Source organism: Garra rufa, chromosome 11, assembly GCF_049309525.1.
Source record: "Garra rufa chromosome 11, GarRuf1.0, whole genome shotgun sequence".
NCBI classification, from domain to species: Eukaryota; Metazoa; Chordata; class Actinopteri; order Cypriniformes; family Cyprinidae; genus Garra; species Garra rufa.
This window is the reverse complement of record NC_133371.1, coordinates 9232079-9244745: the sequence shown is the minus strand read 5'-3', so window position 1 is coordinate 9244745 and position 12667 is coordinate 9232079. Positions and strand designations below refer to the sequence as shown.

General features: G+C 43.0%; 1 protein-coding gene across 1 annotated transcript in view; it reads left to right on the top strand.

Annotated features, from left to right (window-relative positions):
- The first annotated feature begins 15 nt into the window (after window positions 1-15).
- The window catches only part of dner (delta/notch-like EGF repeat containing), a 43794-nt gene continuing 31142 nt past the window's right edge, over window positions 16-12667 (top strand). The window contains exon 1 of the mRNA XM_073851111.1: window positions 16-64. Within this exon, the coding sequence (XP_073707212.1) occupies window positions 16-64 (49 nt within the window). The remainder of the gene's footprint in view (window positions 65-12667) is intronic.

The window sequence follows — 12667 nt, the reverse complement described above, 5'->3', positions numbered from 1 at the left end:
TGAGCGTGTTTGAGGATGCGAGAGAGACGAGCAGAGGGGAGGAACTTAATCACAGTGACGGCAGGTGACGACACACACATGCTCCTCCTCTCTCAGTTTATCTCAGTGCGTTTCTGCTGTGTCAGTGGAGCTAAAGCTCTGCAACAACAGTCAGACACCTACACATTATATGTCATCTCTGATAGTTTCTCACTGGATGCACAATGATTTCCATCTCATGGCTGATGACCAATAAGCATATTAAAATTCCACTTAATTTTCTCCACTTTGCAGCAAGGTTCCATTTTGTTACCATTAGTTAACTACATTAGTTAACATGATCTAAGAATGAACAATACTTCTAATGCTGATACTAATATGGTAACACCTTTATGTAGGGACTAATTTTCTCTATTGCTTATCAGCATTGATATTACTAGCATATTGGCTTATATTGGTTTATAGGTATATAACCCATGTTAATGCCATACGCTGGATGACCGTATTATCAGATTATCCCTTAAACCTTCCTCATACCTAAACATAACAACTATCCGACTAACGGAGTTTGTTGAAGCTAAGTCATAGTTAAAGGAGAAGTCTGGTGTGATATTGACCTAAAGTGTGTTGAATCATGATACCGAGTGTGAACTTACCCTTCATAGCTCATCTCGGCTTGTCCAATGCAGTCCGAAATCTGGCGTTAGTTAGCCGATGGTAACAACAGGTTGTCAATGAGGGTGAATAGGGCATCGGACTAGCCATGTAAATAAATCACTGTTTTACACCATTTACGAGGCACAAAGTAGCGCCACACTTCATTGGTAGACTTCCAAGGGCCCTGACATTTAAAACAAGACATTGAGAACTTTGAAAAAGCACCGGTAGTTTATTTACAAGAAGATTTATACAGACATTACCGATCGCCGCCATCTTGAATTTAGTCACGATAAGTCGAGTGACGAGCAGGAAGGAACTTATCAGGTTATCAACTTATCAGATTGTAGTTCCCCTATCAGTCGAATCACTTCGACGTTACATTGGGATCTCGCTTGAGAGACCGATCATCTCTGAGCCTTATTAAAAAAGGCCAATTGAAAATTGGCGAGTGGACGTGCACCACTCAAACAGACTTTTGCTTTCAGAGCCTTCATGCTCAAGCCTTTCAACTTCTTCTACAAAGAGGACTTCACGTTCCTGCTGCTGCTCTTCTCTGCTGGTGTGCGCCGATCGAATAAGAGACAATCTTACTGAAAGAGTGAATTTCTCGGCGCCGCCAGCGGGGTCCTGCGGGTGGCCGTTTTCACGGCCACAAAAAGCCTCCTGCTCTCCAGCGAGCAAGCCCCATTGAGTGAACAGTGGTCCGCGTTTTTTTCCCTGGGCAGACCGGGACTAAAAGAGCAATTTCTCACGGCCGTGTAAAGACGTTCTTTTCAGAATGGCTTTCCGGCCGTGCGCTTCTGGGTGCGGCAGTTACCTCACCTCTCTGGACGGACATGAAAGCTGCTTCACATGTCTGGGCCTCGAACATGCGGAAGCAGCTTTCACGGATGGTTCGTGCGTTCACTGTGAACGCATGACCATGGGTATGTTGAAGACTCGCCGCTCGCTCGCAGGTAGGCCCCCCCTTGCGCCCTACGGCCGGCGGCTGGACCGGAGAAGTTTTCCTGCCGCTGTAGTGAGGCACGAGGGGGATTTACAAGTCTCGGTGCCGAACGTACCGCCGGCCCCAAAGGCCCTGCGGTCTTCCGCCCGTCAGCATACCCCCGTCGAGATGCCAGAGCAGTACGCCTCCCCGCCATTCGGGCTGGGTGTCTCCTTTGGCGCTCCACAGAAGGAAGAGATGCGGTCAGGAAGAGATGCTGCATCAGAGGGAGAGTCAGGGAGTGAGGACGCTCTTCCGGCAGCGCAGCTATGCTCGAGCCGCCTGGAGCTGGTTAAGACCTGGCGGGCACCTTTTTCATCTCGCCCGCTGCCCAGCTCCTCTCTCCTCGCCACCCTTGATAGCGGGGCGGCCAGGGGATATGTGTCGGTTCCCCAGGTTGAGCGCGCTGTGGCGGTGCATCTTTGCCACCTGGCGGGACCGGCCGCATCTCCCCTCCAAGGCCTGCGAGCGCTCGTCCACCCTTGCGGGCCGCGCTTTTCACGCCGCGGGCCAGGCCGCCTCAGCCCTGCATGCGATGGCAACCCTGCAGGTCTACCAGGCCAAGGGGTTGAACAGCTGCACGAGGGTGGTTCTGACCAAGGCGTGATGCAGGAACTCCGCGCTGCCACCGACTTCACCCTTCGAGCGACGAAGGTCGCGGCACGGGCCCTTGGTCAGGTGATGTCCACGGCTGTGGTCCAGGAGGGACACCTATGGCTCACTCTGGCCCAGATGGCAGATGCCGACAAAGCACGCTTTCTCGACGCTCCCGTCTCCCAGAGTGGCCTTTTCGGCGACACTGTCGAGGACTTCGCCCAGCAGTTCTCGGCAGTTCAGAGACAGACGGAGGCGATCAAACACATCTTGCCCCGCCGCGAAGCTTCCATCCCGCCGCCGGGGACGCCGCCTCCGCCTGTACGTCACCGCCTCCGCCTGTATGTCGCCGAAGGCGCCCCCCTGCGGCCGCAACATCCACAGCTCTGCCCCCCGCGGAGGCCCACGACGCCAGGTTGGCGGAAGGGGCCCGCAAGCGCAGAGCCAGCCACAGGAGAGCGGCACCACCCGCGGCACAGGGACCGGCCCGAAACACCCGCAAGAAGACTGCGAAACGTCCCTGACGCGGGCCTCCAGAGGTGATTGAGACTGCTCTTTAGGGGATGCTGACATCTACGCTCCCCGCTCCCAGTGGAGGGCCGGGGGCTACTGTGTACTTCAATGCTGCCGTCGGCCCATTGGTCGACGGTACCCACATTTTCGCAGAAAGAGCAAAATTTCTCACCTCTGGCCTTCGGCCTCGAGTTTCCTTCCTGAGCAGCACTTACACTCCTCGGAACCAGACTCGCGGCCGGCCTTCGCCAGCACGGGAACCAGGGAAGAAGGTAAGCACTGCTTAGTGCAGTTAGACACTTCTCCAGGACGTTCATCCTTCTGGGTTTTGTCTCCCTCTCTGTCTTCCCCTAGGCTGCCCAACCACGGTCACGTCGGTCAACGCTCCCTTGATACCACTACGCTGGTTGATACGGACGGTACGGCCCGGCACCAGGCGTCCGCCCAGACTCAGAGGTACCCCTTACATTCTTATTCGGGCAGGCGTGCCTCTGTTCTGCTTGCAGAGGTAGCGTTCTTACTGGAGAAGGATGCGATCCAGCCTGTCCCTCCAGCCGGGACGAGGTCAGGATCTTACAGTCCCGACTTCACGTGTCCAGTTATAGTGGTGGGTTAACATCCGCCCTGGATGGAGCTCTGTTCCGGTCCCTTCTCAGGCTGTCGACACACATGCTCACGACGAAGCACATACAAGTATGTTTCCGTCTCCAGGGCTGGGTTGCAGCCATCTGCCTGAAGGGCACCCGTTGTCGCGTCTCGATCACTCCCGACGCACACCCCTTCTGCGGTTTGCTCCGGGGTTCGAGCGCTTCAGCGCGAGGTGCTTCCATTTGGCCAGTCCCCCTCTCCTCCCTGCCTTCTTTAGGCCACGGGAGCTCCCCTGTCCCCTCTTCGGCAGACAGGAATTCGCGTCTTCAACCGGCTCTTCGACTGGTGCTTTCCAGCCCACTCGTGAGTTCCGTTGTGCGAATACAGGGACCTGGTGCTTCGGCACCCCTGCCATCTGGTCCTTCAGGCCAACCGAGGAAAATACTTTTTCTCGGTCGGGAGCCTGACTCGGTCCACAAGACGGCCCGCCTTACTACCAAGAGCGCGCAGTCAGTGCTGTAGTCCCTGAGTTTATCAGGCACAATCAGTGGTCCTCTCAAAATTGAGGCTCCTGGGCCACGTGACAGCTCTAGCCGCTTGCCACTAAGCTTGTTCCATGTGAGACCGCTTCAACACGATCAAGTCCCATGATGATTCTCGTATGGCCGGGGCTCGTATGGTGTATGACAACTTACGAGACGAGCAGAGTGCCTTACGAGCATTTCACGACCTCACGATCATTTTTAAACATGTCAAAAAACTTCGGGAGCTGTCGGATTGAAGACGTGACATGTGTGCTGTTGAACGAGCTGATTTGTTGAGCAAACTGCAAATGACCAATCAGAAGCTAAAGAAAACCACAGAAGAAGATGAACATGACAGCGCCACACGGTGACTTGGGACTATTGAGAAAGAGGATAAACTCGCTGAACTTTGGCAAGAACAGCGAGCGCTGTATGAGGTATCGATCTGTGATCGATCACCTATTGTTTGCTACAGCTATTGCTAGCTATAGTGGTGGCCAACTAGCCCCCTCGACGTGCATAATACTACGTTAAAACATACATTACAATGCTGTACAATGCTGTAGCATTGCAGTTCCAGTGTCTTTAATGCATATGCTTGTTAGCACTGCTGTAGAGGTGAAGTTTTGTCAAGTTTGCAACGAGTGTACACACGCAATGGTGATCACACGGTTCCTGCATGTGTAGCAAAGTGTCACAGCTCATATTTTTGCCCAAGGTTCCCACCACGCCTTTCCGCTATCAGGTGGTGAACCTGCAAGCTCTGCCCTGGAGGAGGCAGACCCAGCCTTGCGTTGTTGTGTCCATAAATGTGTGAAAATAGAATCACTCGGCACTTCAGGTGCACCGAGCAGCTTTTCTGCTTCGGGGTTCAGCAGAAAGGGAATGCTGTCCCCAAACTGAGGTTGGCTCATTGGGTGGTAGATGCCATCTCCCTGTTATACTCAGGGACAGCCATGATCCTTGGCTCATGGCACCTCACTAGCAGATGTCTGAGAGCTGCGGGCTGGGCGACACCTAATACCTTCGCTAGGTTCTACAACCTTGCGTAGAGGCCGTTCTCCCGTGTCCTAACATAAGGACTCACAGGTGAGCGGGAGACCGGCTGGTGTCGGTTTGCTACGCCATTCCCACGTGGATCTGTGCGCTATTTCCCAGAATGTTCCCTCCGGTGAACCCTGGGTCCTCCTGCCCCGCAGTCAGGGCTAGGCGCGGAGTAGTCCTGTACTGTGATCCTGCCTGGGTCTCCTTCGCCCCGCAGGTTGTGGCTATACTTTTCATTATTGCAGCGGAAGATTCCGCTGTTTCCCTCATGTATCCCTAAAAACCTTTATGGATATATTGAATTATTCTCAATTCCACATGTAAAAATTTCATGTGCTCCGCCCCCCCAACCCATGCTTCAGTACAACTGGCATGCCTGGAAAGGCCCCCTTATTGGGCCTCAGGGCGTTGGGAAGGTTACATTACACTTCGCCTGCCGGCACGTATACTTGTCAGCACGTGAAGTTGTTCAGGGAACGAGGGTTACCTTCGTAACCTAGACGTTTCCTTCCTGCTCGTCACTAAATTCAAGATGGCGGCGATCTGTAATTTTACTAAGGGGAATGTCTGTATAAATCTTCTTGTAAATAAACTACCGGTGCTTTTTCAAAGTTCTCAATGTCTTGTTTTAAATGTCAGGGCCCTTGCAAGTCTACCAATGAAGTGTGGTGCTACTTTGTGCCTCTTAAATGGTGTAAAACAGTGATTTATTTACATGGCTAGTCCGATGCCCTATTCACCCTCATTGACAACTTGTTGTTAGCATCGGCTAACTAACGCCAGATTTCGGACTGCAGTGGACAAGCCGAGATGAGATATGAAGGGTAAGTTCACACCCGGTATCATGATTCAACACACTTTATGTCAATATCACACCGGACTTCTCCTTTAATAGTGAGAATTGGTGTCCAAACTAAAGTGTGGCCATTTATTTTATCGATAATATCTGTTAATATTATTTAATGAACCTGAGCTAAAAATAAAGCTTATTGTAAGTTGCAAAATAGGAGTTTATTAAAGGGATATTTCGTTAAAAAAATTAAAATGTAATGCATATCTGCTTACCCCCAGGGCATCCAAGATGTAGGTGACTTTGTTTCTTCAGTAGAACACAAACAAAGATTTTTAACTCAAACTGTTGCAGTCAGTCAATCTGATAATGGCAGTCAATGGGATCCATGGCTTTGAGACTTGATGATCTAATATTTGAAGTTTTAAAAATGTTGTAGATTTAAGTAGCAAATGAGAACCGCTAAAATGATTCAATATATCTTGAGGCAAAAGTCTTTTTCAGTTTTAAGATTTTTCGTTTTTTAAAAAAACGAAAGAATATGTAAAAGTATGGTATTTGGGGTAAAAAGTGCCCCTACTGGGGCTAAAATGCACAATAATTAACACGATAATTAATAGAAGGCTGACTTTTTCATTTGTTAACATGACATTGTTAGATTCAGATGGTAAACATCATATATTATATAGGGTGTCCATCTTAGAGATAATCACCATGATTAGAATGAAACCATCATATTTAAAAACATGCTATTAATCATATCATAATAAAATATAATTTGTTGTTACTACTGTAAATCTATATTAAATTATTAGGGGATCTCCATCAAAGCTTTCAGAATCTTTATATTTTAAAATTATTTTGTATTTTAAAATATATGTTATATATTAACAGTTTAATGACAGTATATTTATTCAACAAAAAATAATTATTTATCAAAATAAGCAGAAAGTAGTACAAACTTTGCTAAAGTGATTGTTTTGAACAAGTAATAACTTACACTATTAAAAAAACAAAACATTATTTTAGCTAAAGTATTTGCATTAATACTGTGTGCCTTTTACCCCATGCATTTATGAGATCTTTAAACAAAATCATACACTTTGGCCACAGTGAAAAGCAAATTTTTTTCTTGGGGGTGCCTTTAGCTCCGTTGTAATCAATAAAAAATTAACTGTAGTATAATTACGAATATTTTAAAATGTAGTTAAAAGTATTTAATTTTTGGAATCTGATTACGTAATCCAGATTACATGTAATCAGTTACTAGCCAGCTCTGGTATCCACTTAGAACATCCTAAATCTGCATTGCAGTACACTAGAAATGACTCAGAACATCACAGTAATTGCATGCCAACGTCTTGGCAAAAATATCATTCTCATTTCTGTCGGTAAGCAGCTTATTATTTACCTCCACAGTCTCCAGCAGTAATGTACAGAACATCCTGTACATTCTTCAAGCAACTCAACATCCAACATCTACTTCGTTCTTTTAACTGTCCAATTACAGTAAAATCATATATGAGGCCCGAGAACCTTTCTAAACATTCTTCTCACTGAACAGCAGACTCTACATCCATATAAAGATGGATCGTAAGTCTGTTGTGAAGTGGAGTTGTGTTTTATGATGGCAGACGCCCTCAATGCACTTCCATAAGAATCTCATCTTCAATTGCTCCGCCTGCTGGTTACCATGACAACCACACAGGCAGTCACAATGCTGTAGCTGGAAACACACAGTTACTGCTGCTGCAAACCGCATTTAACATTGAAAACTCACAAACACCCTTTCGTTTATGGAGGGTTTTGAGAGAGATTCTGAGAAATGTCTCAATAAATTTGAAGTCACTGGTCACCAAAACTGTTGGTTACGAACATGCTTCCAAGTTTGAAATGACATGAAGATTAGTAAATGTTGATGTTTTCATTTTTTGGGTGGACTATCATGTTAAATATCATCACGTTGAACTGAATATCACAGTTGGTCACAGTCATGTCGATACTTAGTCCGACAGGATAAATAGTGTGATATACAGTGGTGTGAAAAAGTTTTGGCCCCCTTAATGATTTTCTTTTGTATGTTTGTCACACTTTAATGTTTCAGATCATCAAACTAATTTAAATATTAATCAAAGATAACACAAGTAAACATAACATGCAGTTTTTAAATGAAGGGGTTTTTTATGAAGGGAAAAAAAAAAATCCAAACCCACATGGCCCTGTGTGAAAAAGTGTTTGAGATCCAAAGAAATTCAGGAACAAATGAGAAAGAAAGTAATTGAGATCTATCAGTCTGGAAAAGGTTATAAAGCCATTTCTAAAGCTTTGGGACTGCAGCGAACCACAGTGAGAGCCATTATCCACAAATGGCGAAAACATGGAACAGTGGTGAACCTTCCCAGGAGTGGCCGGCCGACCAAAATTACCCCAAGAGCACAGCGACGACTCATCCAAGAGGTCACAAAAGACCCCACAACAACATCAACCAGTTATTAAGTTTAGGGGGCAAACACTTTTTCCACACAGGGCCATGTGGGTTTGGATTTTGTTTTCCCTTTATAATAAAAAAACTTCATTCAAAAACTGCATGTTGTGTTTACTTGTGTTATCTTTGATTAATATTTAAATTTGTTTGATGATCTGAAACATTGAAGTGTGACAAACATGCAAAAAAATAAAAAATCAGAAAGGGGGCCAACACTTTTTCACACCACTGTAACTGTAATAGTTCATTAAAAAATGGAAACACTTTATTTTAGGGACCAGTTCAAACTATTAACTAGTTGCTTATTAGCATCTAATTACTAGCATATTGGCTGTTTATTAGTACTTATAAAGCACATCGCAGATAGCACACGCACATCTGTTAAAGATCACTTTATCTGCAAAGCATCTGCTGTGTACAAACATCTCATAAATGTCTTTAAGATGTCAGTTTTACATACATTCCAAGTCAAATTAAATGAATCTTCAAAATGTCTATTTGACGTCTGAAAGTAAATGTCCTAGAGATGTAAACACACACATCAAAAAGACATCTCATATCTTATTCTGCATGACAATATTTTAGATTGCTTATCCATACTCCATACCTAAACTAAACAACTACCTACTATTACTAAGCAGCAAATTAGGAGTTTTTTGAGACAAAAGTCATACTTAATAGTTAATTAATAGTGAGAACTAGTCCTCAAACTAAAGTGTGAACAAAAAAGTTTTAAAAATGTATTTGAAACAAACATTTTAGATAAATTAGTTGTCTTTATAGACAAATTTAGTCTGTTTAGTTCTAAATGACACAGGAACAACTGTTGCACATCTCTCAATTACAAATAAACTCAGGGGTCGAAACAAAAGTTTGTATAATATAACGTAACAAAAAATGTTAATAAATTATTTGTTATATTGTTAAGACAAGGACATCTGGACATTTTTTTTTTTTGGATATGTTAGATATGTAATTTATTTATTCAAGCCCCCAGAGACTGCAGTACTTTACAAATACAAGCTTTTCTGAAGATCCAGGACTTTATAAAATTTGCATCTACAGCTGTTTACTGGCATATTAAAATGATAATGTCAGATATAATGTAATGTTTTTAATAACACAGCTATGTCAAAATTATTCAACCCCTATTCAACATTTCTGTTTTAAGTCATTTATATTATGGTAGGGAATTGTCTTAAAACACAAGTAAGCCTTTAGAACAGGGCTATTCAATTAGATCCATTTGAGGGCCGGATTATCGAACTGGAAATTTGAAGCGGGCCAAGGGGATGGGGGCCGTCCCGATCTTTTTCTAGGGGGCCTATACAATTACACTGAAATGCATTTTCACTAAAATGAACTAATATTACCAACACCAACATCCAGTGGCGGACTGGGACTAAAAAACAGCCCTGGTCTTTGACTCGGCTCAGCCCACAACAACAGTGTGTGAAAGCTAATCAGCAACAGACACGGGTCTCAAAATACTTAATTCTTAACCCATGATGTTTTACCTTCCAAATTATAGCATTATCTCTGATGTTGACTAAAAGATGTGTTAAAAAGCATAGTGTAGAATACTCACAGAAATAAACAGCACTCTTTTAATGTCTCTCTGCTGAAAAATATGCAGGTAAAAAAAACGGGGTTTATGTATTACGTCATCTATTCCATGCAATCATAAACTATATTTATTACTTACTAATCTCTAAATTAATTTGTGCAAAAACATACGGCACTGTAAAAACTGTTCATCTAACCAAGTCAAAAAATCTTGTTTCCAGCTAAGAAGTATTTTTGATCTTGTTTTGAGACTTATATTCTAAGCAAGAGCAGAAGATGTTATATTATTAATCTTATTTTGAGTATATTTGTCTTATTTTGAGAATTCTTAGCAAGTGCAATTTGTCTTATTACATTGGCAGATTATTTTGCTTAATTTAAGAAGCTTTCGACTAACCTAACCCTTAAAATACTTGATTTTAGTCGAAAAATTCTTAAATTAAGTGAAATAATCTGCCAATGAAACAAGACAAATGACACTTGGTAAGAATTCTAAAAAATAAGGCATATATAGCCTACTCAATATAAGATTAATAATCTAACACCTATATAAGTAACAAGGTTAAAAATACTTCTTAGCTGGAAACAAGATTTTTTTTACTTGATTAGATGAAGTTTTTGCAGTGTGCACAAAAACGGTTTAATTACTTATTAAATATTTCTTCTGCCTTCATGTTAATGCTGCGGCATGTTTATATCCTGTTTTTTTTCCCCTCACCTTCTCAGCCCCACCCTTTTCTTTCCTTTTTTTCGTATTACCAACACCTGCAGTATCCATGTTCTTTCTCCCATCTGCACTTCACTTGTAAACGGTTGAGTGACAAGCATTGACGAGTGAGCTTGCGCATCTATGGGCTTGTAGGCGCATTGTTGCCACCTATCGGTCTTGACATGGAACAACAGTAAATTATAAGCAAGAAAAAAAACGGTGACGGCTGCACAGAGGAGGCCGACGGCCGTTCTGCTGCAGCGGCCGTTCTGGTATTCTCCAGAACGTCCAGACGGCCAGTCCGCCCCTGCCAACATCTATAAAAGGTTAAGGTGCTGTCTGTCAATCAATTAAAAAAAAAAATCACACATTTGTTTGTAATTAATCATGAATAATCGCATATTTATATATTTATACTGTCATAATTTCACAATGAACCTTCAAATTAAGGTAGAAACAACAAAGTATTTTTAAATATGTGTTTAATAACATCTTTTTACCAAGTAGCCTATTATTAATGAAGTATTGATTTCAATATTGCTACTGGTGACTCTATTAAATGAATTTTCTCTCAGTTTTACATATTAATTATGTCCACTCAACATTACAGTAGAATTGAAAGCCCAACATTTAATAGGCTCTGAAATATATAACAGCTTTTAATTTAGGTGATTTTAAAACAATCTTCACATAAACTATAAATTGTATATGCATAAAATAGACAGATTATTATTGCCATATACTGGTTATAATCGATATTTTATGTTTTTAATTTTACATAAGTGTTTGTTTACCACAAAGTATATTTTGGCCATCAAGATAACATTCAAATTGGATCATAAGAGCTTTAAAGTGCTTAAAATGGTTGTGCAAAATGCTTGAAAGTCATTGAAAAGTGCTTGAATTTCTCTCTCAAAAGGTTGTACAAACCCTGAAATGAATAATGTAATAACATTCGACTTTGCTTAAGTTGGTGTGACTTCTGGTTGTCTGACATAGCGTACATCAGCGCTGTTAAAAACAGAATTCTGAGCAGAATTTGAATGATTCTCACTGATCTTTCAGCAACCTTAATTCATTCTGGGCGAATTCAAACACTTTTCACTGGATCTCGCAGCACTGTGCAGTAACAGTGTCGCGAAATCAACTTTGGTTCCCGATGCTGTCCTGAGCTCGGACAAGTGTGTTTGCGTTGCGGTCCGAGCTGATAAACGGTCCGCGCTGCTTAGATCAAATGTGGCGCGCTTTGGTTTCTCTTTCGCTTCGTTTGCCGTTTAATGTTTCTCATATGAAACAGAAATCGCAGCGCTTATGAGTTGAATAACGCGGTGGTCGCGCCATTGCGACCGCTCACAAAATTTAGTCACACCGGCAGAAAAAATGCGACCATTTGGTCGCAGTCTGGAGCCCTACAAGCGCTTGTCAAATCTGCCGTCTATTGATGATGTTGCGATCTCCGGTAGATTGTTGTTGTTCTTGGCTCTCTTGCTTTTCTTTTTTGGCTGGCCCGCCGCCTAGTGGACAAACTAGTGCAAAAACCATTCAAGCCACCTGCTGCTTCCTCGGGCCGGACGAAGATGATTGGCGGGCCGCCAATTGAATAGCCCTGCTTTAGAAGTTATATAAAAAAAAAACGTATTGAGCTGTTACATACATAAATGCATGTGCTGAAGTTTGAGTAGCTAATATGTTTATAATTGTATTATATTAGAAAGTCTAAGGCTACATTAAGATTTCCAAGACAGTAAAAGTTCATAAAGACACCGCTGGCAGCCTTATTGCTTGGTTTAAAGATTTGAGGGTGTTGAACAAAAAAGCACACTGTCATAAAATTTTTGATCAGAGCAACTGAGAAAAACCTGCAATGTGCAGCCAAAGACTTGCAAGATGACCTGACGAAAGGAGGAAAATCATTTCAATGCAGTACATAAGAAGAACATTAGACAAGTATGGCCTTCATGTTGAGGCATCTTGCCAAATACCACTCGTGACCAAGAAGAACAAAAAGGATGACTTGAATGTTTTATGGAGTCATGTGACCAAACTGGAACTTTTTGGACCCATAGATCAGCGGTATGTCTGGTGCAAAAAAGGCAAAGCTTATAAGCAGCAGAACACCATCTCCATGGTCAAACATGGAGGTGGGCCAGTCCTGTTATGGAGTTGTTTTACTGCAGCAGTAAGGGGAAAACATGACCATATGAAGGACATCATGGATGGGTTGAATAAT